This window comes from Geotrypetes seraphini, chromosome 10 (genome assembly GCF_902459505.1).
Source record: "Geotrypetes seraphini chromosome 10, aGeoSer1.1, whole genome shotgun sequence".
Lineage (NCBI taxonomy): Eukaryota > Metazoa > Chordata > Amphibia > Gymnophiona > Dermophiidae > Geotrypetes > Geotrypetes seraphini.
This window is the reverse complement of record NC_047093.1, coordinates 57,369,705-57,395,475: the sequence shown is the minus strand read 5'-3', so window position 1 is coordinate 57,395,475 and position 25,771 is coordinate 57,369,705. Positions and strand designations below refer to the sequence as shown.

Here is a 25,771-nt window from a genome sequence, read left to right as displayed (position 1 = left end):
TTGCCAGGGGAAAGGAAAAATGCCTGGAGTCTTAACCTAAAAATACAAGAAATTCAGATTGTCATCATTTTATATCCAACCCATATTGAAATTGTTCCCGAAAATAGGGGTTAATGGATAATCAAAAATACCACTTTTGTATTGTAATTGCAAACTAATGCTGATAGCTAACTCAGTCTTCTTCAACCACAACTAACCATTGGAAACTTCTTACCAACTGTCAGCAAACCCACACTTAAAACTCTCCCAAGTAATTGATCAACTAGGAAGTAGATATATCATATAGACAAAAAGAGATCAGTTCATAGAACCTCCTATAACTTATATGTTATTTCAAGTCCACATCCTGTGTGATCGCTGCTACATAATCATATCAAAACCTCCTTCCCATCTCTTATATAAATATATTTTTTGGTTTGACATTTAACCTATATTCATCTACAACAGTGATCTCAAACTCATAGCCCGGGGGCCACACGCGGCCCACCAGGTACTATTTTGAGGCCCTCGGTATGTTTATCATAATCAGAAAAGTAAAATAAAACAGTTTCTTGATCGTATGTCTCTTTAGCTATAAATTACAATATTATTATTAAGACTTAGCCAAAAGGAAAGATTTATAAACTATAAAGAGTTTTACCTCATGCAAAATTGTCATTTCTTTAATAAGAACATAAGAACATAAGAAGCGCCATCTCCGGATCAGACCTTCGGTCCATCAAGTCCGGCGATCCGCACACGCGGAGGCCCCGCCAGGTATACACCTGGTTTATTTATAGCCACCATATCTTTATATGCCTTTCTCAAGGAGATATGCATCTAGTTTGCTTTTGAAGCCTGGGACTGTCGATTCCGCAATTAATCTCCCCTGGGAGAGTATTCCAGATGTCCACCACTCTCTGTGTGAAGCAGAACTTCCTGACATTAGTCCTGAACTTGTCCCCCCTTAGCTTCATTTCATGTCCTCTTGTCCGTGTCAAATTGGACAATGTAAATAATCTTCTCTGCTCTATTTTGTCGATTCCTTTCAGTATTTTGAAGGTCTCGATCATATCCCCCCGCAGTCTCCTTTTCTCAAGGGAGAACAATCCCAGTGTTTTAAGTCGATCCTCATATACCAGTTTCTCCATACCCTTCACTAGTTTAGTTGCTCGTCTCTGCACCCTCTCCAGCAGTTTTATATCCTTCTTTAGGTAGGGAGACCAATGTTGGACGCAGTATTCCAAGTGAGGTCTGACCATTGCCCTATAAAGCGGCATTATTACTTTCTCCGATCTACTCGAGATTCCTTTCTTTATCATGCCCAACATTCTATTTGCCTTCTTTGCCGCTGCCGCGCATTGTGCCGACGGCTTCAGGGTCCTATCTATCAGTACACCCAGGTCTCTTTCTTGTTCACTTTTTCCCAGAGTTGCACCTGTCATTTTGTACTCGTATTCCTTATTCTTACTGCCTAAATGCATTACCTTGCATTTCTCCACGTTGAACCTCATTTGCCATTTCTCCGCCCATTTTTCTAACCGACACAAATCGCTCTGGAGTTCCTCACTATCCTCCTGCGATCTGATTGCCCGGCAGAGTTTTGTGTCGTCTGCAAACTTGATGATCTCACTGGATGTTCCGTTTTCCAAGTCATTGATATAAATATTAAAAAGGATCGGCCCAAGTACCGAGCCCTGGGGTACACCACTAGTCACTTTCTCCCAGTCAGAGAACTTCCCATTTATGCCCACTCTCTGCTTTCGGTTTTCCAGCCATTTGCCTATCCATCTTTGTATATCTCCCTCTATGCCATGGCTTTGTAGTTTCCTGAGAAGTCTTTCGTGTGGAACTTTGTCGAACGCTTTCTGGAAATCCAAGTATATTATGTCCACCGGCTTTCCACTATCAATTTGCTTGTTCACGGTCTCAAAGAATTGGAGTAAATTCGTCAAACACGATTTCCCTTTCCTGAATCCATGTTGACTGGGTTTCATCAAGTCGTGTGTGTCCAAGTGCTGAACTATGCTATCCTTGATCAGTGATTCAATCATCTTGCCGGGGACAGACGTAAGACATTAACTTTTTTTTTTCTGAGGCCCTCCAAGTACCTACAAATCCAAAATGTGGCCCTGCAAAGGGTTTGAGTTTGAGACCACTGATCTACAACTATCCATATATAAGAGCAGCGACATTTATCTTATGTGGCTATCTGCCAAATCCAATGCGGGTTTGTATTTAATTGAGCACCCGACGCTCTGCGCTTCTAAGAACGTTTCAGTCTGCATGGACCTTCATCAGGGGATTATTATATGTTGCAGAACTATAGGAAAATGGAAGGGTAAATCTCAGGTCTATTATCACTTGGAGGTCCCAGTTACTTCTTCTTTGAGTCCAGTAGAAGCCCTTCCATGCACTCCTCAGACTGTGGCTCAGGAGAATTCAGGAGTCTTAACCTGGCAGAGCTTGTGGATTCCTACCAGCCGTGTTGATGCTGTGTTGCTGCTGGGTGGTGCCCCTATTAAGACAATGCACCTGGGGCATTCTTGCCCCTCATCCCCTCTTAATATGTCACTGATCCCCAAACTGCAAAGAACGGTAAGAGTTATAAAAGGGACAATGAAAGACAGAAGCCTACCTGAGTACTGCACATTTCTGCTTGCAGATCTGGCCCATCACACCCAAGGCCTCCAAAAGCAGGTCTAGAAGGAGAAGAAGGAAATGGTCAAGCAGTCAGAGAATATGGAGAATCAGGAGATCTCAGGATACCACCAAATGAAAGAAGACAATTTGCTGGACCTGTTTCAGAGGGTACTTTGTTTCTTAAAGGAAAACACACTACCTCAGCATTCCCAGTGCAGTGCCAGCTGACAGGTCTATATGTTTTAGACCCAGACAGATTGTAGATGTGTAAAAGTTTGCTTCCACTGATTAAGTTTCTGATTTGCTGGGAGCATCCATTGTAATCAGTGGTGCAGCCATGGGGGGAGGGAGGGTGGCGAAATGAGAGGAAATGTGTAGCCACTCCAGTCTGGCCTCTGGGCCCTCCCCCCCACCCACCCCCATGGGCTTCTGCCTGTACTCCTGATTATAATACAGTAGTACAAGAGAATTCAATATCAGCAAACTCGGGGAAATATCTAGGATACACTAGGTGAAAACAATTACTTTTACACCTGGCCAGCATTTTCAAAGAATATGTGAAATAATTAGGTAATCCAGTGGACTTCAAATGTAACAAAGTTACAGTGGGCAGAAGGCCAAGGTCTTTATTAGCTTAGGATACAGGGATGGCTCAAGGCAACCTGCTGCCTGAAACAAGGAATGAGATGGCATCTTCAGCACACCACCCCCTGGTACCCCAGCCCATTTGCCACCCCTGGTGCCCACCCTTTGCCTTGCCAATATGTCTTTCTCTATAGCACCAGGCATGGGGGGGAGGGGGGATCAGCTATTCCTCATAACTATAATAACAAAATGAAGAGATTCTTATGAGTTAAATGTAAATATTCTCTGTTTCCACAAAAATCCAATCTCCTCCCAATAACAGGTGTAAATCAGTACTGAGACATTTCACCATGGAAGCCACCATACAAAAAATATTCTAAAATGGATTGGATTTATTTGACTTGATTTACCTCAATTTATATAAGTATTAGGCAAAGTACAAAAATACATAATATGAAACAATCTCTACTCAGATCATATAATAGTAATAATAAGAACATAAGAATTGCCATACTGGGACAGACTGAAGGTCCATCAAGCCCAGTATCCTGTTTCCAACAGTGGCCAACCCACAGAAACCCATTCCAGAGCTGAGATTGTGATGTCATAATGCCTCATTCCACCAATGCCTAAGAGACAACCTCATCAGTGATATCACAATGGCTTGATTGTCCTATACTTGGCTCACATAAGAACATAAGAGTTGCCACACTGGGACAAACCAAAGGTCCATCAAGCCCAGTATCCTGTTTCAACAGTGGCCAACCTAGGTCCCATGTACACCTGATGTCAATTGTTGACCTTTGCAGCTGCTCCTCTAAGTTGGGTTTTTTGGGGATTTTTTTTTACCATTCTCCTCATGTCATCACAGTCTCCCTTTTTAAAGTTAAATGCTATTGTATTAGATTTCTAATGTGGACTTATTCCAGGGATTATATGTAGCAGAGGGAAGTCTATAGCATGACATAGACAATGTAAGTGAATTACTGACAACCTCTAGAGTGCAGTACAGATTCTAAGGTAGACTCAGGAGGCGGGGAGGGGTAGATACTGGGTGGGGAGGGTAGATACTTGATCTGGGGTCAGAGGAGAGGGAGAGAAAGATGCAGGACAGTAAAAAGGACGGAAGAGAGATGCATAGAGTTGAACCAGTGAGCAGAAGGAAGGGAGTGAGGTAGCCACTGCTGAGCTGTTTTGAGGGCACTTGCTAGCACCTCCCAAAATTTGCCACTTGAAGCGGCCACCTCACCATGCCTAATAGCCGAGTGACCATTGCTGGGATAGAGTCAGAGAATTATAGATGTTTGCATACCTGGGGTTGTTGCACTGTCTGCTTCTCCTTATGATCCCCCCACCACAGGTACGTGAACAGGAAGAAAAGGAACTCCAGCTGGACCAGGCTCCATGCACCACTGCCACAGAATTCATTTCCTCCAGGGAGCTGCACCGACCCTTCAGACACCACTGAGAAGAAGAGGAACACTGTGAGGAAGCCAGCACTGGTCACACAGCACTAATATTTCTGTTATTATTTGGTATTAGAGAAGACTGTACTTATGGAAGTGAATTTAGAAGAAAAAACCCAGCTTCAAAGAGTTTCATCCTAACTGCAACACCCCGTGCTATTCCTACACTGAGACCCCAATATACAGCTCTGCCAATGCATTTGAGCTTTGCCCTGTAGTATCTCCTGCTATTCCAGTACTAAGACACCCAGCATACAGCCCTATCACATCTTATTGGCCTCTTCTATGCAGATGACTGTCTGGGTGTTTGCATCAAGGCAGGGATAAAATTCAACAGGAACTAGTCTGAGTCCCTTAGTGCCTTTTCATCTGTCACTTGCTGCAAATCCCAACTGAAGTGTATAGAGATGAAAGGGTCTGCCTTGCCCAGCACTCTGTCCTCCTCACATCCAGGGTTAGATTTTGAGTAGAGGATATATGGCATTGTGCCAAGCAACAAAGTGCATTGGCAAGAGCTCCTCTGGCACCAGAAAAGGAGGAAACAGAGAGTGAGAGCATCTCACACTGATCTCATTCCTGTTGCCAGGTGCAGGTTCAACACACAATAACTCATAGCCTCTCCTGCCTTGCCATTGCTGCTCACAGCCATTCTTGGCCACCACAACTATCTTTGTTTTAAAAAAAAAGGTGAATGAGGTGCAAGAAGGGTCCAAATCCAAAGGTAGAGGAGAAGGGGTTTGCCATCATCAGGGGGACTAAAAAGGGGCATCATAGACCTTCCCACCCAGGGCCCTGCTAACAACAACCTGCCAGCTTTTACCTTATTGATTCCACATTCTGTCCCATCCAACAGAGGAACGAGAAGACGGACACAGCTGGTAAGGTCAGACTGACTGGTGTGGCAGGACAGGACGCTGCACATGTCCTAATGGCACAAGAAAGAATTTTAATATCTGGTTAGCACCAGCTCTTAGGTCCCAGTTCATTAGGAAAATGCCAGCTTTTGCTAATAGTCTTTAGAAAAATACAATGGATTTGAAATCTACCACAGACATTAACTACTACTACTTTCATTTCTATAGCTCTACTAGACAACACTGTATATCAGTGGTCTCAAATTCAAACCCTTTGTGGGGCCACATTTTGGATTTGTAGGTACTTGGAGGGCCGCAGAAAAAATAGTTAATGCCTTATTAAAGAAATGACAATTTTGCATGAGGTAAAACTCTTTATAGTTTATAAAACTTTCCTTTAACAGTTAAAAGAAAAGATATATAAACTATAAAAAGTTTACCTTATGCAAAATTGTCATCTAATATAATAAAATGGTAGGACGCGCATGCGCACTAAAAAAAACGTGTTCCCTGATCCGTCGGGTTTTTTTTAGTGCGCATGCGCAGGTTTACGTCACCAAACTCGGCAACTTGGACAACAATCGCGCTTATGCTCAAGCCGCCGCCACGAATCCTCTCTCGAACCGCACCAGGATCGAGAGAGGAGCTGCGGCGGGGGCTTGAGCATAAGCGCCATTGTTGTCCCCCTACCTAGCTGCGAGGCTGCAGCGGCCTTCCTCACGGTTTCACGGTGCTTGGTCCGCCAAACAATTCCTGCCGTTGACCAAATTTGCCCCACCGTTCCTTCCCTTCCTCCATCAGGTACAGTTCAGCTCCGCCTATGTTAAAAGCAGCTGCTTTGAAATTGGAGCCCTGCCGCCACCGTAACACGTTCCCTCTGCCGCGGTCCCATATGTCAGAGAAGGGGCGGGACCAAGGCAGAGGGGAAAGTGCTACGGCAGTGGCAGGGCTCCAATTTCGACGCAGCTGCTTTTAACATTGGTGGAGCTGCACAGCACCTGATGGAGGGAGGGAAGGAAAGGTGGTTGTGCGCTGTTGAGCCCCTCTGCACGGGCCCAAACCAAAAAAGGAGCCAGGACTCTTCCCAACCCGGCGCCGCCAGACCCGACAAAACAGCCCTACACTCACAGACCCGCGAGCAGGGTTGCCATGGAAACCTAACCGGAATTACATGCAGTCGCGCAAGGGTCAGTGAGAGGGGATCAGGAGCTAAAGAGAGATTGAAAAAAACAAACAAACAACAGTGCACAAGTAGAGAGAGACACACAGACAGTCACAGAAGGACAGGGGGCTAAAGACACAGATTGAAAAAATAACAAAACACAGAGGACAAGGAGAGAGCGTGACACAGACACTCACAGAAGGACAGGGGGCTAAAGAGACAGATTGAAAAAAATAACAAAACACAGAGGACAAGGAGAGAGAGACACAGGAAAAAAAATGACAAACAGACATACAGCAGCCAAGGAGACAGACATACTTACATACAGCGTCCAAGTAGACAGACAGAGAGACAGCAAAAAAATACAAACAGCCAAGGAGACAAACAGAAAAAAATAAAAATTACAATGCCCAAGGATAAATTCAGGAAAAAAAAACCTTCCAGACATACAGTGGCCAAGGAGTTAGACTGAAAAAAAGGCATACAGACATAGAGCAGCCAATGAGACAGACAGACTGACAGCGACCAAGTAGACAATCAGCAAAAAAACACAAACAAACACACAAAGCAAAAAATTAGAAACATACAGCGGCCAAGGAGACAGGCATGCAACAAATAGGAAAAATAAAAAAACTTTTAATAAATCAACCATACATGAAGAAGGAATAAAAAAAAAAAAAAAGGGAAAAGACACCTACAGGGAAACACAGGATCAAGAGCATACAGAGAAAACAGAAGTTTGCAGGAATCAGGAACATATAGAGAAAGGAGAGCAGAGACCCCTGCAAGAAGAAAAAAATAGCAAAGAGACTGGGGATGAGAAAGAGAGCAGAGATGCTTGCAGGGAGAAAAAGCTAAGCAGTAATGTTACAGCTTGAGAGTGCAGACTGAGGAAGAAAGCAGAGACAGCGCTACACAGGGAAATGGAGGGAGGAAAGAGACAGAAAGAAAAATACAGACAGACATAAATTCTAGCACCCGTTAATGTAACGGGCTTAACGACTAGTTTCTTTAATAAGACATTAACTATTTTTTCTGCAGCCCTCCAAGTACTCTATTTTTTCTGCAGCCCTCACATTTAAAGTTTAATATATTTTCCTTCTCAAAACTGACACATTTCAATCACTATTTTGAAAATAAAATCATTTTCCCTACCTTTGTTGTCTGGTGACTTTATTTTTCTGTGCTTTCAACTATGTTTCCAGGGTCTTCTTGTCCTTTGACTGTTTTTCTCTCCATCTTCACTTTCTGCCTTGCATCCATCTTTGGCATTAACTTAATGTTCAATTTTTCTGCTTTCTTTTCAAAATCTACGTTTCCATTTCTTACCTTCCCTTCCTAACTCTCTCTTCTTCTGTCCTATATCCATGGCCTGCATATCTTTCCTTCCTTTCTCTCCCTCCCTCCCTCCTTCCTTCCTTTCCCCTGGTCTGGCACCTGTCTCCTTCCCTTCCCACATGCCCTGGCATCTCTCCCTCCCCCTCCATGGTCTGATATCTCCTTTCCTTCCCTCCCTTCCATGAACTTGGCTTCTCTTGTTCCTCTCCTCTCCCTTGTCTTCCTTCCCTCTCTTTCCCCAATTGGGTGCAGCAGCAACAGAAGCAGCATTTCCCTTCCCCCTTTCCTGTGCAGCAGAAGCATTTCTTCCCCTTTCCCTCCCTCTCCCTTTCCTTGTACAGCAGCAGCAGCAGCATTTCCCTAGGGTCCCCCTTTCCTATGCAGCAGAAGCATTTCTCTTTCCCCTCCTTTCCGTTCTCTTCCTTGTGGAGCAGCAGCGTGTCTAGCCGGCTCAGTTGATCGTTCCGTTCAAAGCCGCGGGTGGCGGCTCCTTGCGAGATCCGCACCTGCGTCTAAAGCCTCTCTGATGTTGTGAGAAGCTTCCGATGCAGGAGTGGATAACACGAGGAGCCGCCAACCCGCGGCTTTGAACGGAACGATCAACTGAGCCAGCCAGACACGCTGCTGTTCCAAAAGGAAGGGAAGGAGGAAGAGAAATGCTGTTTTGATCGCGTCCAGACCATGGGCCGCAAAATAGCACCTGGAGAGCCGCATGCGGCCCATGGGCCGCGTGTTTGAGACCGTTGCTGTATATAGTATATGCAAGTACTTTCTCTGTCCCTAGCGGGCTCACAATCTAAGGACCTGCCAACTTAATTTAAAAAACTAACCCCCTCTTCTATTAAACTGCACTAGCAGTTTTGAGCGCAGAGAGCTGCGCTGAATGGCCTGCGCTGCTCCTGATGCTCATAGGAACTCCATGAGCGTCGGGAGTAGCACGGGCCATTCAGCGCGGCTCCCCGTGCTCGAAACTGCTAGCACAGTTTCGTAAAAGGAGGCCTAAGGTGGCAGAAACTGCAATACTTAAATATGTCATTAGCTCCTTACAAAGTAAAATACGGATTGATGATACAATCAGGCATAGGCAGCGGAACGCTGCTTTGTTTAGGGGGGGGCCCAGGAGCTCTGCCCTGGCACACGACCTCTAAACAGCTCCTGGATCCCCCACCCACCTCCTCCCAGTGATTTAGTTAAATCTTTAGCGGGGCAGGCCTGCTGTCTGACGCTGCACGGCAGCTGCCCAAAGATTTAAGCAACACCACCGGGAGAAGGGTGGGTGGGAAGGGCAAAAAAAAAAAAAAAGAGATTGAGAATTTGGGGGGAGACCATGGCCCCTTTGGCCTCCCCCATTCCAACGTGTATGCAATCAGGCTTGGGAAAGGTTGGAGCTAGAAATATGCTGTATATGTTTATATGGGCCTTTATTTTACCACTTGCTAATTGATTCATGAGAAGCCTGTCTTTGCAGAATGTTGATTTGCCTTTGTTTCTGCCTGTAACTAAATAAAAAGATAAACAATGAGTAGTTTAAACACTTACCAATCTTCCCAGCTCCAGAAAATTACTGACGTGGTAGGAGAACCAGTAAATTAACTAGTCCATGCAGATTATTCTTGCTACCTTTGTAGGAGCAGGTCCAATTAGGGATACCAGATTTTCAGGAATGAAAATTCCACGCCCAGTTTCGCCTGAGTCACGCCCCGTTCTGCCCCAGCCCCACCCCCTCAACATGTTCATTTGTCAGGAGGGCATCTGCACATGCACTGGTGTGGTGCGATGACATCGCATGCATGCATGCGCACATGCGCAGGGTGGCACTGTGTTGCATACGCAGATGCCCTCCTGACGTCGCTACTAGCAGGAAGCTTTTCAAAACCCGGACAAAGTGCCAGGTTTTGAAAAGCCGTCTGGACCCCCGGACATGTCCTCGAAAAGGAAGACATGTGCGGAGAAATCTGGACATCGGTAACCCTAGGTCCAATGATTATACGAGGTCATTTCATAAATAATGCACACTATTTTTTTTTTTAATTTACATGAAACATAGAAACATAGAAATTGACGGCAGCTAAGGGCCACGGCCCATCCAGTCTGCCCACCCTAATGACCCTCCCCTGCCTTTACTTTGCGAATAGATCCCACGTGTCGATCCCATTTGGCCTTAAAATCAGGCACGCTGCTGGCCTCAATCACCTGAAGTGGAAGACCATTCCAGCGATCAACCACCCTTTCGGTGAAAAAGAATTTCCTGGTGTCACCGCGCAGTTTCCCACCTCTGATTTTCCACAAACGTCCTCTTGTTGCCGTGGGACCCTTGAAAAAGAAGATATCCTCCTCTGCATCGATGCGGCCCGTGAGATACTTGAATGTCTCGATCATGTCGCCCCTCTCTCTGCGCTTCTCGAGCGAGTATAGCTGTAATTTATCTAACTGTTCTTCGTACGGGAGATCCTTCAGTCCCGAGACCATCCGGGTGGCCATTCTCTGGACCGATTCCGGCCTCAGCACATCCTTACGGTAATGCGGCCTCCAGAATTGCACACATGGGGTTTTTTTTTCAAGTATTTCTTTACAAACCTTCAATATAGTATCCTTACTTTGCAATGAATGTGTACCAACGTCCGGGAAGCTTCATTATTCCATCCAAAACCGTTGCTCGGGTACTGGCAGAAAAAAGCTCTTCCAGATGCAAAATGATATCCACACATAGGTTGTTTCAACTTTGGAAAAAGGTCGAAGTCTGGTGGACTCATGTCTGGACTGTAGGGGGCATGAGGTAACACCTCCCAGCTGTATTCACGTAGTTTTTCAATGACGAGTGAAGAGCTCCATCTTCCCCACAGCCAAAAAACTTTCGACAAGCTTAATCAAAAGTCAAACAAATGATGATTTTTGCTTATAATCATGAAGGCATCATCATTACAGACAAAGTTTCATGTGGAAGTGTCACAGCAATGTATTATCGTGATTTTTTGCAAAAAATGTGCAGAAAAATGCACAAAACCCGACCTCAGTTGCTCTTGGGTGGGCCACTCATTCTTCACGACAACGTTCGTTCGCCCGCACATAGGGAATGTCGTCATTGAAAAACTATGCAAATACAGCTGGGAGGTGTTACCTCATGCTCCCTACAGTCCAGACATGAGTCCACCAGACTTCGACCTTTTTCCAAAGTTGAAACAACCTATGCATGGATATCGTTTTGCATCTCTGGAAGAGCTTTTATCCGCCGGTACCCGAGCCATTCAGCAACTGAACAAAAACGGTGTCTTGGATGGAATAATGAAGCGTCCCGGATGTTGGGACTTGGTCATTGCAAAGCAGGGAAACTATATTGAAGGATTGTAAAGAAATACTTGGAAAAAAAATAAAACATGTAAATTAAAAAAAAAAAAAATAGTGTGCATTATTGATGAAATGACCCTCGTATAAGCAACGAGGATGGATGGACAGAGTTTCATTTGCTCAAAGGACAGCTTTTTTTCTAATCAGGTGCATTCGCATATTTTTTCTCACAGAGTTCTTTGTTTAGTTCAACTTTGTCATCAGCTGGCAAATTCAATTTCTCACAGCGGTCCAGGGGAAGGCCCAAAGCCACTCTATCTGTAGTAATGACCCAACATCTACCGTCTTCAGCCCCCAGAGCCAGTACTTTTGCTCCAGAGACTATTAATATCTTTACAACCAGCAGTAGCTTTTTTTAAATCAAAAACATAGCTAATTTTCAGATTCAAGTTTTTTAGGGCTGTAGCCATGCCCACTGCACTAACAAGATATACCGTATTTTCGCGGATATAACGCGCGCGTTATACGCGTTTTTACCTACCGCGCATACCCCTCGCGCGTTATATGCCTGAGCGCGGTATACAAAAGTTTTTAAACATAGTTCCCACCCCGCCCGATGCCCGATTCACCCCCCCAGCAGGACCGCTCGCACCCCCACCCCGAACGACTGCTCGCACGCGCTCCCACCCGCACCCGCATCCACGATCGGAGCAAGAGGGAGCCCAAGCCCTCTTGCCTGGCCGACTCCCCGACGTCCGATACATCCCCCCCCAGCAGGACCACTCGCACCCCCACCCCGAAGGACCGCCGACTTCCCGACAATATCGGGCCAGAAGGGAGCCCAAACCCTCCTGGCCACGGCGACCCCCTAACCCCCCCCCGCACTACATTACGGGCAGGAGGGATCCCAGGCCCTCCTGCCCTCGACGCAAACCCCCCCCCCCCCCCAACAACCGCCCCCCCCAAGAACCTCCGACCGCCCCCCCAGCCGACCCGCGACCCCCCTGGCCGACCCCCACGACCCCCCCACCCCCCTTCCCCGTACCTTTAGTAGTTGGCCGGACAGACGGGAGCCAAACCCGCCTGTCCGGCAGGCAACCAACGAAAGAATGAGGCCGGATTGGCCCATCCGTCCTAAAGCTCCGCCTACTGGTGGGGCCTAAGGCGCGTGGGCCAATCAGAATAGGCCCTGGAGCCTTAGGTCCCACCTGGGGGCGCGGCCTGAGACACATGGTCGGGTTGGGCCCATGTGCCTCAGGCCGCGCCCCCAGGTGGGACCTAAGGCTCCAGGGCCTATTCTGATTGGCCCACGCGCCTTAGGCCCCACCAGTAGGCGGAGCTTTAGGACGGATGGGCCAATCCGGCCTCATTCCTTCGTTGGCTGCCTGCCGGACAGGCGGGTTTGGCTCCCGTCTGTCTGGCCAACTACACAAAGGTACGGGGAAGGCGGGTGGGGGGGTCGTGGGGGTCGGCCAGGGGGGTCGCGGGTCGGCTGGGGGGGCGGTCGGAGGTTCTTGGGGGGGGGCGGTCGTTGGGGGGAGGGGGTTTGTGTCGAGGGCAGGAGGGCCTGGGATCCCTCCTGCCCGTAATGTAGTGCGGGGTGGGGTTAGGGGGTCGCCGTGGCCAGGAGGGTTTGGGCTCCCTTCTGGCCCAACTACACAAAGGTACGGGGAAGGCGGGTGGGGGTGTCGTGGGGGTCGGCCAGGGGGGTCGCGGGTCGGCTGGGGGACGGGCGGAGGTTCTTGGGGGGGGACGGTCGTTGGGGGGAGGGGGTTTGCGTCGAGGGCAGGAGGGCCTGGGATCCCTCCTGCCCGTAATGTAGTGCGGGGTGGGGTTAGGGGGTCGCCGTGGCCAGGAGGGTTTGGGCTCCCTCCTGGCCCGATATTGTTGGGGAGTCGGCGGTCCTTCGGGGTGAGGGTGCGAGTGGTCCTGCCGGGGGGGGGGATGTATCGGACGTCGGGGGGGGGGGCATCAGGCTTTCAGGATGGGGACAGACCTTCAAGGGGGGACAGGACTTCAAGGGGGGACAGTGCACGGAAAGTCAGGGGGGGTGAACGGAGAGTCGGGACAGCACGGAAAGTCAGGGCAGTGCACGGAAGTCAGGGGGGGTGAACGGAGAGTCGGGACAGCGCACGGAAAGTCAGGGCGGGCGAAAGGAGCGTCGGGCATCATGCGCGGTATACCCGTGAGCGCGGTATACAAAAGTTTTTGTACATATCATCGTGCTTTCTGCGCGCTATACCCGTGTGCGCGTTTTACACGGGTGCGCGTTATATCCGCGAAAATACGGTAGTCACACACAGAGCATGTGTTGTGCCGTTCTGAATGCACACAGAACCCTCTCCATTCTGACATAAACTGGAGGCAAGGTAACACCCTTTGGGACATGCTGCTAATTTAGAGCTCTGCTGCCTGTGTGGGTGTAGCGGAGACTTGACCCTTTCCATACTGGGACATCTCTTAGCAGAAGCATGGCCAGGTTTTGATGGCAGGAAGAACAGACCTTTTGTTTCAAAACAGGCGCTTGGGTGAGGCTGAAGACCCAATTCACACAGAAGCCATTTCATTCCGCCTCCCTTGTACTACCTACCACCCCCAGCTATGCCTCTGCCTCTTAAAGGATCAGCATAAGAATTAACCAGGGATGACATTGTCCTTTAGGGTTTAAGGTTGTACGGGCCCCTTTATTTGAGTCACATGAGAAGAGACCTACAAAATCTAGGGTTACCAAACTTCCCCGGAAATGTCCTCCTTTTCGAGGACATGTCCGGGGGTCCGGACAGCTTTTCAAAGCCCGGCACTTTGGGTTTTGAAAAGCTTCTAGCAACGAGCAGCATCAGGATGGCATCTGCGCATGCGCGGATGCAACGTGGTGACATCACACGAATGCATGTGGCGTCATCGTGTCACACCAGCACATGCGCAGATGCCATCCCAACGAGCAAACAGGTTGAGGGGCGGGGCACGGGGCGGAACAGGGCGTGACTTGGGTGGAATGGGGCGGGGTGGGTGGAACGTGGCAGGCCTGGGGTGGGACCATGGATCCAGATTTTCGTTCACGAAAATCTGGTAATCCTAACATAATCTCGAAAGCTCATGGGAAAGAACGACATTGGGACACTTCTTCCAGTGTCCACTCTGAGCATCAAGGCCTGCCATGCTGCAACCTAAATGTTAAACTGTTCTGATAAGGCTAACCCACAGATCCTAGCTGGCCCATCTTGCTTCCTTTCTCACCAGATCATTTCTGGAGAATGTACAGGCCATTGCTGCACTCCCAAAGGCAATCCTGCACTGGTCGTCAGCTCCGTAGTAAAGTCCAGGCTTCCATCCGGGGATCCCACTTTCCAGGTCCGGCAGATCATTCACACAGCTTGCATGGCCACTGCTGTTAGCAAGAGATGGAGAATTAATGCTCTCATGTGTCCAACGCACATTACATGTCACCCCTCTCCACATGGGCCTCTTGAAATTATGGACAAACATGCTGGCATGTGTAAGATATGTTTGCAAGAGACATGGGATCTTGCTGAGGAAAGAGACAACATAAATGGTTTCAGCCTGTTCAGAGGCTTTCAAGCTTTCCACCGCTATGCGGAAAGCAGTGCAAAAGAGACCTCGAGGAGGAAGGGGGTAAGGAAAGCTTCCCTCTCCCCAGAACAGGATTATGAAACAAATCAGAGAAGTGTACACATTCAGTTCAAGAGCATATACATTTGAGAGAGGTAGCCTGGACTTTCCCAAATGTTACAGCTACATTTATAAAAACATATGTATCTCTGCACTGTTGAATTAGAACTGGTATCAGATGTGGTCAGAAAGAGCATCTCACAGCTGAGTCCCAAGTATTTTATTTTATTTTTTATTAATATTTATATACCACTTATAACCCAAGTACTCAAGCATTTTTACCTGATAAAGTACCAGAGCTGCTCCCTGCTGCACTCAGACCACGTGAGGTCAACGCTGTTGTAGCTTTTTTCCGAAGCCATGATACTTCCGCTGCTGCTACACCTGTTTCCCTCACCATCGTGATTTATTCCAAAACTGCGGCATTCAGAAACAAAGAGATGATTACAGCACATTGGCCTAATATTGATAATGAGGGTAAGACTTAATGTTTATTTAATCTGTAACCCAAGGGTAGAAAACCTAATGACTCTGAACCTACCGATCATCTCTGGGTCCTGATCTCTTGAGAGCTCTTTTCTGATTAGAGAGCTCAGCTCAGCTAGTCCTTCCCTGAGGTTCAAAGCGTTTGGACAGTGTTTTTGAAAAAGAGATTTTTCCCACTGACCTGTGCCCAATCTCATGAGCCATGGTGATGCCAAGATCAAAACCAGTGTCCTCTGTAATCAAACAGCTCCAGGAAGTGGAGCAGGCACCTCCCAGATGTGTGACCCCTCGCAACTGCCGGTCTCCATCAGGTAGCTCTAGATCAAACCTATAGAGAGGGGAAAGAGGACATTCCAGGGAAGGGAAAAGATAGCAGAAGAGAAAACAAAACAAGGGAAAGAAAGGAGAATACACAAACTGATATAAAACCAAGAAAAAAGATTTCATCTGTAATCACAGATATGGAAACATCTGCTTCTTCCAACCACATATAAACCTTATGAGTACACTGGACTCATGTGAATATAAGTTGGACAGCAGCTGGGTCCTGTCAAGTCCCATATGAGACCAGAGTCCTGAAATGAAAAGAACGGCAAATACCAAAATCCAGAATTACAAAAGTGCTTCCCTTTGATTTAAAACAAATGTCCAAGTGTGAATACCTTTGGTGTTTTAAATCTTTACAACTGTTGGTATTTTTTTGTGGTACACTTCTCCCTCCATATTCACTGTGACAGGGGATTAACAGAACCGCAAATACTGAAAAACCGTGAATAACTTTTTTATATGTTATTCGCTGTTTTCTATTAAAAACCATCCTGAATGTGGTGAAACCATGAATAACACGGTGGGAGACCTGGCCTGTTCCTGAAGGAGAGGCAAAACACGGTGAAGAAAGTGCTGAGAATTGGCAATTTTCTCTGTAAAGGCTTGGAATCAGCAATTTCTCTATGCAAGCTGATGTAATGGGGGGGGGGAGGAGCCAGCAAGCTAAAAACCGTGAATAATTGAAACCGTGAATACGGAGGGAGAAGTGTATTTTCATTGAGGTCTCTGTTTAGTGTAAAGTGTGAAATCAAATGGAATTCCCAGCTGTTGATGAATCAAGGTTGCAGTACACTTTTATACATATGGAAAGGGTTCAGAGTTTAGCCCCCTCTTCTATTAAACTGCACTAGCAGTTTTTAGTGCAGAGAGCCACGCTGAATGGCCCGTGCTGCTCCCGACGCTCATAGGAACTCTATGAGCGTCAGGAGCGGTGCGGGCCATTCAGCGCGGCTCCCCGCGCTAGAAAACTGCTAGCGCAATTTAATAGAAGAGGACCTAAGTCTTGGGCAAGCAGGTGGGAAGGGAAGGAAGGAGGATTTGTTCAGAGATGTTTGGGGGTTGCATCCCCCTCCTTTTATCATCACATTCACTCCCCCTCCTATCATCTTACCCCACACTTGCAGATATATCTTCCAATCAAGTTTCTTGTTGGTCTTATACTTCTGAATACTGCCCTCCCATAGCTGTGTTCATGAGTGTGCATGGGGGTATGAAAGGGATGCATTTGAGAAAAGGAGAGGGGAAGAGAAGCAAAAAGTAATGATAAAATTATGGATCAGGAAAGAGAAACAATTGCTGTGGATGTAACAGCTATAGACTAGAGAGTTGCGCAGGGACTGAAATTCAACCCATCCCAGCCCGTCCCCGCCAGGATCCTCTCCGGCCCCGCCAGGATCCTCTCCATCCCCACCCGCCCCGTCAGGATCCTCTCCGTCCCAACCCATCCCCGCAAGGAATTACCTCCATCCCCGCCCGTCTCCATAAAAAGCAGCAATTACTTCTGACAGGATCATCAATTCTACAGTTTCTTTTGTGTTTCCGCTGCTGTTTTCCTTGTGGAATCTCTTTGGTGGAACCCTATTTTTGTTTTCTGTTCAGGTAATTAACTTATAAACCCCCTCTTTTACTAAGGCTGACGTGTTCATTATATTATATGGACGAACCCTGTTTCCAAAGCCTTTCATCCCCGTGGGAGTCCCGTGGGCCAGAGGGGGGTCCCTGTGGGAGTCCCGTGGGCTAGGGGGGATTCCCGCAGGACCCCCGCGGGACCCATGGGATTCCCGCGATCCCCGTTCCCGTGCAGACCTCTACTATAGACTTTGGTTAAAACTGTTGTTGAAGTAACTGGGGTTATTTTGGTAAATGTTAGTAATACTGTTGAGATAAGATAGACCTTTTCTATCTTAGAGGTGTTCATAATTGGACATTTTCAAAGATGACCTATCTAGATGATTTGGCCTTTAGTGCATCTATCTTTTTTGGCCATTTTCGAATATGAACATGTCCAAATGCAAAACGTCCAAAACCAAGCCATTTGGGCATAGGTGGTGCCACCAAATATACTAGACTGGCCACACAGATATGCCAGCAGTGGGGTACCTTAGGAGGCACTGCTGTGAACACATAAAGGGTGCTAGGTACACATCTCACCAGAACCCCCTTACATTGTATGCTGTGCCCTCCAAAACCTACAGGACTCACCTGCCCGGGAACATTGCGGGAGGGTTCGGGGGATTGCGGCAACATCAGGCAGGAGGAACTGGGCATTCCTCCTGCTGCGATCATTACAGGGGGAGGGAGAGAGGAAGACAGGTTGCCTGGGCTGCTGAGCTGATCGTGGTAGCCGCGATCAGCTCAGCAGCCTGATCAAAAACATATGCCTGTTTTGACTTGATCTAAGTCAAAACGTATAAGTTCTGTCAAACTTTTCAATTATGGCTGCCGGATGACTAACCCCCTCTTCTACAAAGCCGCACTAGCGGCTGCCACATGGCAACAGCCCCGAAGCCATTTAAATCTCTATAGGCTTCGGGGCCATTACTGCGTAAGTGTAGGTTGGCCCACATCCCACCCACCTCCCGCCTTACCCACTCCTCAAAAAAACGCCCCTTTTAGCTCTGGGCGCACAGAAGCAAGAAAAAGGCCTCAGCTGGTTTTAGATACGTCTAAAACCCTGTTCAATTATCGGTATTTGGACAACCTGTCTTTTTGACCATCCAAGTACTGATTTAGGCAGGGTTTTATACGTATTTATTTTTTGATTATGAGCTCCATAATGTTCTATTTCTTTGTTTTCTTTAATTGATACTCCTTTTATTGTGAACTCACTCCCCTCTTATTGTGGACTATTTAGGAGATAAAAATTTCTTGGTTTATCTATTTTTCTTTTTCCTCTGGAAAATGAATACCTTTCATGTTGCTATAACAAGTGTAATCCTGTTATATGTTTATTGAAAATGAATGAATAAATAAATTAAAAAAAAAAAAATTCTGCTTGTCACATGTGCTTTTGGAATACTGAACAGTTTTCCTCTAGGTTTCAGACCTGCCCTGAGGTTTCTTACCTAGGGGGTAACAGAACACTGAACCAAACAGACTGCAGGGGCATTGGCAGGTCATTTACACAGCTTGCATGCTCTCTGAAGTCAGCAAGAGATGGGGTAGTGCTGCGCATCTCCATGTGAAATATCTCTAATCTGGTCCCCTCATCCTGCCTCCCACTCCCCGGATCAGGTGTAACTGGGGATCTTGCACAAGTGCAATCACAGTGCCCATTAGTAGGAGGGAGTCCTAGTTATCACTCAAGAGTGGCAGGAGTTGGGCTCCCTGATTGCAGGATTCCAGTGGGATCAAGAGTACATGGCTCCTAACCCTGCTCTTTGGCTTATGGATCCAGAATCCTAGCACTGGTTCCAAGAGCTGGAAGCCTAAGGGAGCAGGAGAAAGCTACTACAATAAAAAAAAATTTTAAAAAAGAAAGAAAGTCACAGTTCTCTCTGCCCCTCCTATAATGTCTATAGTACCTGGTGATGTACAGGGTCAGATCAGCATGATTGGGATCTGAATCATTATTCGGGTTCACCTTCTTACTCCATTCACAAACACTTATCAGGGAAGAGGTGAGGTTTGCGCTGATCTGTATATCCGGCTACATACAAGAAAAGAGTTAAATAAAACAAAACAAAAAAAACACCTCATTGTTCTTTTCAGATATGGGTTTGCACAACATGACAACGTGCATGTCACGATAGGAGTTTGATACCTCTGGCTCACTGAGGATAATCATTTTCACCAGGTGCGCCCGGAACGGTGTTCCTAGAGAGGCGTCTCTCAACAGCTCTGCCCCCTGCCAGGAGAAAGGAGGACCGAGTTACTACCTCTGCTGAGAGCTTTGTCTCACCAAGCGGAAGGATCTACACTCCCCACCTCACCTCCGGACCCCTTCCTTACAGCTTATACTATCGTAGAAGCCCACAGTGTGGCCAGCCATAGCACTGTCCTTCTCATTTATCTGTATCTCACTTCTAATTTCTGTTTTAATTTAAATATAACTTTTTTTTTTGTTTAATCTGTAAAATGGTGGTAACTTCTTTGTTTCCTCTGATCCAAAAATCTTTGACTGCCCTTTAAGCAAATATTATTATCCTTTTTTCTGTTTTAACATTTAACATATTCCTTTCCATTTTAATTTGATGTATTTCATCAGCATTGCATGTATTTTAATTAGTTGTATTTTATCTTGACGTATTTTAATTTGATGTATTTATCTGCTTTGTATGTATTAGCCTTGCTTGTTGTGAACCGCCTAGAACCTTCTGTTATGGGGGTATATAAAAATAAATTATTATTATTATTATTGTTGTTACAAATATTGAAAAGCACTAATTATTACATTCATAATGGATGAGTAAACTAATGGTTAAAGCAATGGGCTGAGAACCAGGGAAACTCAGTTCAAATCCCACTGTGCCTCTTTGTAACCTTGGGCAAGTTTTAATCTCCCACTACCTCAGGTATAAACTTACCACTTCTTTTGCTAAAGCCAGCAGTGCAGGCTGGTGCAGTAAATGCTCCGATGCCCATAGGAATTGAATGGGTGCCATTTGCTGCATGGCACTGGGCTGCAAGGCTTTCTAAAAGGGGGTCTTAGATTGTAAACCCTCTGGGGACAGGTAAATACTTACTACACCAGAATGTAACTTGCCTTTTAACTCTTTATTTGGCATTGTTGCTCAGAAGCAACATGTGTCTTCTATGGCTCTTATGGGAGATCTGCATTTCCAAATGCCTGTTTACTTGGCACTGTTGCTCTCGTTCAACATCAAGTTACATAAAGCAGCCATTTCACCATCTGCCAATTAAAGGGTTAAATACTATCCTATAATTCTCCTAGGACAAGCAGGATGAGTCAGCCACATATGGGCTGACTATCCTGCTGTCCACGGAGAACCTACGTTACAGGTAAGTAACTACACTTTTCCCAGTTACAATCAATCTCACACTTGGTCTTCCTCAGAAAGTTGAGGTACTGAGACATCTGTACCAGGGATATGAAGCCTTTAAACCCAGGGGCCTCTGGCTAAAAGAATGGGAATAACATCCATCCTTTCTTCCGCTCTTTGAACCACTGGAGTTTAATCCACTGCCAAAGACACAGCAAGAATGCTGGGAGTGTTGTGCCTTGGATCCCCACCACCACCACAATCACATACTATGTTCAGATTTGTGAGGATATATCTCTCCGTGTCTTCCTGGTGGAAGCGGTAAACATCAGGTCCCACAATGATCAAAAGCTCCAGATGTTTCACACTCCCCACCGCCCGTCTCTGAAGACGTGGAAAAATCGGAGGGAGATTTCTGCCTGTGAGAACCAATAAAACAAATGTTTCCGTAATTCTTTACTGGTTCAGATATTGAACAGCTTCTTAAAAATAATTCACCAGTATCTTATACTGGCCTTTTAATGACTTCAAACAGGTATTACATAGAACAATGTTGGCGGCAGTTCTTATTGCGTTATACTATAGAAGGTGGCCTAGAGAACCAGCACTTAATTGCACTTAATTGCCAAGATTAAATCTTGGCTCAAATTTATACCATAACCTGGACTATCAAAGACTTTGGATGCTAGTGGAGTAGTACTCACAGCAACACAGCCATATTTTTGCACATATAAGCCACAGTTTATACTCATTGTTACATTTTGACTACAGGGGTCGCAGCTAATACAAGGGTGCAGCTATCACAAGTTCCTGTATGCAGTGGACTATGCAATGTGAAGTCTATGAAATTTTATACACAGTTAATCACATTATTAAACCAAAGGTGGGAGGAGGAACATGTCTGGCACATGTGCACCAAGGCTCTTGCACACATACCCAGACAAAAACAGAAGTGTCAGCACACAGCAGCACCTGTTCTTCTGTGCCTAAATATTTGTGCTTTCACTTTCAGTTGCGTTCGGACACGTGCACATTTGTGTTGCTTACTATCTTCATTTAGAACAAACTGTGGCCATTTGTGCACAATAACGTGTGCACATACCTGAGTGACAGCAAATGCATAGGTGTGGCTTACGCAAAGGCACATTTACCAAAGGCAGAAAATTCACAGTTTATACTGTACTAGGGTGCAGTTTATATTGGTGTGTGGTTTATATGCATGAAAACAGTACTGCTCTCTCACTGACATCCTGTGCATGAACAGAACAGCAAATAAAGTAGCTTTATAGCAGTTGTCTCAAACTCATGGCCCGGGGGCCACATGCGGCCCACCAGGTACTATTTTGAGGCCCTCGGTATGTTTACCATAATCACAAAAGTAAAATAAAACAGTTTCTTGATCATATGTCTCTTTACCTATAAATTACAATATTATTATTAAGACTTAGCCAAAAGGAAAGATTTATAAACTATAAAGAGTTTTACCTCGTGCAAAATTGTCATTTCTTTAATAAGACATTAACTATTTTTTTTTCTGAGGCCCTCCAAGTACATACAAATCCAAAGGATTTGAGTTTGAGACCACTGCTTTATAGGGAAGAAGGAGGAACCACTCTATAGGAATCTGCAGCAGGCACTGGAAACACAACTTATGCGGCTCAGGAAATCACTGGTGTTGTCACATTTGCAGTCTGCTGCTGCTCCTGTGTTCTTAACATACCTTCAACTGTGCCACTCATCTTCCCTGTGCTAAAGATGATGTGGGGCCATAAGATGGTGTCTTTCTCAAAGAGGTACAAATGTTTACTCCTCAGGGGCTGCAGGTAAACCATTCTCCCATCCTCCATGATGACACCTTGCTACAGCGATACAGTAAGAAAATTAAGTTATTTGTCCCCAGATCTCACCACCCTTTTAATGAATGATGCTGCAGAAAGACTATTCAGGTAATTTATAGTCTATTAGGCCAGGGAAGATCAGCTCTGCTGTGCTTTCTGCGCAGTCATGAGAATCCCTAATTTAATATATATATATCTCTGCAAGTCACATCTCCAAAGGATTTACAATAGAAGTCTGATCACAAGGAGCTTAAGTGATTTACTGAAAGTCATGTATGTGAAGGATAGAAGAATAGGTTCTGCAGGTTCACAGCTCTTAGACCCAGTAAATCCTCTGTTCATCACTCTGTGGGATACTTACCAGACGTCCCTGGCAGTATGAGACCAAAGACTGAGCCCCTGGAGGCTGCACCAATCTGCTCCCTGTGAAACAGTTCTCAGGAACCTGCTTCAGCAGATGGAGAGAAGAGTTGAGAAGCCGCTCTGTTGTAAACCAGGGGAGAAGGAGATCTTCGTTGTGCTGGAACTCAAATAGATAATGCTCCCCTATGGCCTCCATGGAGCACGAGGTTTGTTTGTTCATGTCCTCAGAGGAGCAGGACAGGCTGGCAAGGGCAAACTCTGGCACTAAAAGAAGCAAGGAGACCCATGAAATGTGTGTTGCCATTGGCCCAACTTCCAGGCACTGGCCTGCAGGCAGATTTGGAGCAGATGATTTTTAAATCAAGCCAACATATGCAGCGCAGCCATATCCATCTGACCAAGGGGACCCTTGCCCTTGTAAGCATCTACCTTAATAAACCAGTTAGGGGGAAATTCTTTAAGAGGTGCCTAAAGTTACTTAATTAGTGAATTGGCTTTAATAATGACTAAGTATGCGCCAATTGCAGTGCATGAATTTGAAAAGGCGGCATGGTCTGAGGCTAATTGGGGACATTAAAAAGGGTATCACGACCAGGACGAAGGAAGTCATTTTGCCGCTGTATCGGGCGATGGTGCGCCCACATCTGGAGTACTGTGTCCAGTACTAGTCGCCGTACCTCAAAAAGGACATGGCGGTACTTGAGGGAGTCCAGAGAAGAGCGACAAAACTAATAAAGGGTATGGAAAACTTCTCATATGCTGACAGATTGGAAATGCTGGGGCTATTCTCCCTGGAAAAGCGGAGACTTAGAGGAGACATGATAGAAACCTTCAAAATCATGAAGGGCATAGAGAAGGTAGATAGGGACAAATTCTTCAGGCTGTGGGGAGCCACAAGTACAAGGGGGCACTCGGAGAAATTGAAAAAGGACAGGTTTAGAACAAATGCTAGGAAGTTCTTTTTCACTCAGAGGGTGGTGGACACATGGAACGCGCTCCCGGAGGCTGTGATAGGCCAGAGCACGCTACAGGGGGTTCAAGGAGGGTCTAGATAGGTTCCTAAAAGAAAAGGGGATTGAGGGGTACAGATAGAAGTAGAGGTAGGTTATAAGAATAGTCAGAAACCACTTCACAGGTCATGGACCTGATGGGCCGCCGCAGGAGCGGACCGCTGGGCACGATGGACCTCTGGTCTGACCCAGTGGAGGCAACTTCTTATGTTCTTATTAGTTAGGCGCATTGTTACAGAATATGCCTAATATGTGCATATCTTACATAAGAACATAATTGCTGCTGCTGGGTCAGACCAGTGATCCATTGTGCCCAGCAGTCCACTCATGCGGTGGCCCTTAGGTCAAAGACCAGTGCCCTAATTGAGTCTAGCCTTATCTGCGTATATTCTGGTTCAGCAGGAACTTGTCTAACCTTGTCTTAAATCCCTGATTTTAGCTTGCCTAAATATTTGCGCCTATGTTATACATCGCAGAGTGGCACTAAGCGTGATTCTATAAAAGGCATGTGCACCTTGTAGAATTGTGCTAAGTGCCTTTCTAGTAAGCACTGATTTTTTAGGTGCAGTATATGGAACATAAGAATTGCCATACTGGGATAGACTGAAGGTCCATCAAGCCCAGTATCCTGTTTCCAACAGTGGCCAACCCAGGTCCCAAGTACCTGGCAGAAACCCATTCCAGAGCTGAGATTGTGATGTCATAATGCCTTATTCCACCAATGCCTAAGAGACAACCTCATCAGTGCTATCACAATGGCTTGTTTGGCTCACATAAGAACATAAGAGTTACCATACTGAGATAGACTGAAGGTCCATCAAGCCCAGAATCCTGTTTCCAACAGTGGCCAACCCAGGTCCCAAGTACCTAACTAGATCCCAAGTAGCAAAACAGGTTCTATGCTACTTATCCTAGGAATAAGCAGTGGATTTCCCCAAGCCATCTCAATAATGGCCTATGGACTTCTCTTTTAGGAAATTAGCCAAACCTTTTTAAAACCCCACTAAGCTAACTGATTTCACCACATTCTCTGGCAAAGAATTCCAGAGTTTAACGATGTGTGAAATATTTTCTCTGGTTTGTTTTAAATCTACCACTTAGTAGCTTAGTAGACTATGGCACTTATTGCTATCACCTCTGCAGTCATTACAGGATCAAAAGAATTCTGCAAGTAGATGATCGTTAATATCAATCATTGAACAAGAAATACAGTATAAATGGAGATTTATAATAGTTCAACATTTGGAAGTATGCAGTTTCACCTTTATGCATATTTTTAAAGAGCTCAGATAAAAACAAATATATTACTCAGGCCAAAGATTTGGTTATAAAAGATCAGAGCAGGAGACGTGACAGAAGGGGGTCAGGGCACCCCCAGCCATGTCCTTCTCTTTTGCTGGGAGACAATGTTAATGGAAGAAATTCTCAGATCTTAGGATCAGTAAAAGTCTCAACTGCAAACTGATTTAAAGAAAAAGAAAATCATTAACATGATAAGGAATCCTAACCCAGCAAATGGTTTCTATATACCTTCAGTAAGCAATTTTGTGCCAAAGTAGAAGGAAAGATCAGCTGGTTCCAACTCCTTCAGCACTTTCTGGAAAAGAACACAATAGAATATCAGTCTATTTTCATAGAAACGTGTGTTTGCACACTCCTTTCCACGAGAAACATTTGCAATAACAAACCTCATTTGTAATGTCTGTGATTACTTGAAAAATACATGAAATATAAAGGCATGGGATGAACACAAAGAATCTATAATTTAAAAATGAATGGTACAAAATATAAAACTTCAATGGTTGCATATGTGTTTCATGTGTCGAGTGATGACAACTCCGGCAGACAGACTTTTACGGTCT

General features: G+C 45.9%; 1 protein-coding gene across 2 annotated transcripts in view; it reads right to left on the bottom strand.

Moving 5' to 3' along the window:
• The window catches only part of ADAMTS13 (ADAM metallopeptidase with thrombospondin type 1 motif 13), a 79,374-nt gene that overhangs the window by 46,046 nt on the left and 7,557 nt on the right, over positions 1-25,771 (bottom strand). The window contains exons 2-13 of one of the 2 annotated variants that reach the window (XM_033961957.1): positions 25,440-25,506; positions 22,898-23,163; positions 22,419-22,557; positions 20,969-21,117; positions 19,519-19,602; positions 19,280-19,404; positions 15,610-15,756; positions 15,225-15,359; positions 14,550-14,700; positions 5,494-5,598; positions 4,520-4,671; positions 2,618-2,681 (exon numbers count right to left, since the gene is read on the bottom strand). In XM_033961957.1, coding sequence (XP_033817848.1) covers positions 2,618-2,681; positions 4,520-4,671; positions 5,494-5,598; positions 14,550-14,700; positions 15,225-15,359; positions 15,610-15,756; positions 19,280-19,404; positions 19,519-19,602; positions 20,969-21,117; positions 22,419-22,557; positions 22,898-23,163; positions 25,440-25,506 — 1,584 coding nt within the window. The remainder of the gene's footprint in view (positions 1-2,617; positions 2,682-4,519; positions 4,672-5,493; positions 5,599-14,549; positions 14,701-15,224; positions 15,360-15,609; positions 15,757-19,279; positions 19,405-19,518; positions 19,603-20,968; positions 21,118-22,418; positions 22,558-22,897; positions 23,164-25,439; positions 25,507-25,771) is intronic. The other variant, XM_033961958.1, reaches the window with a different exon arrangement.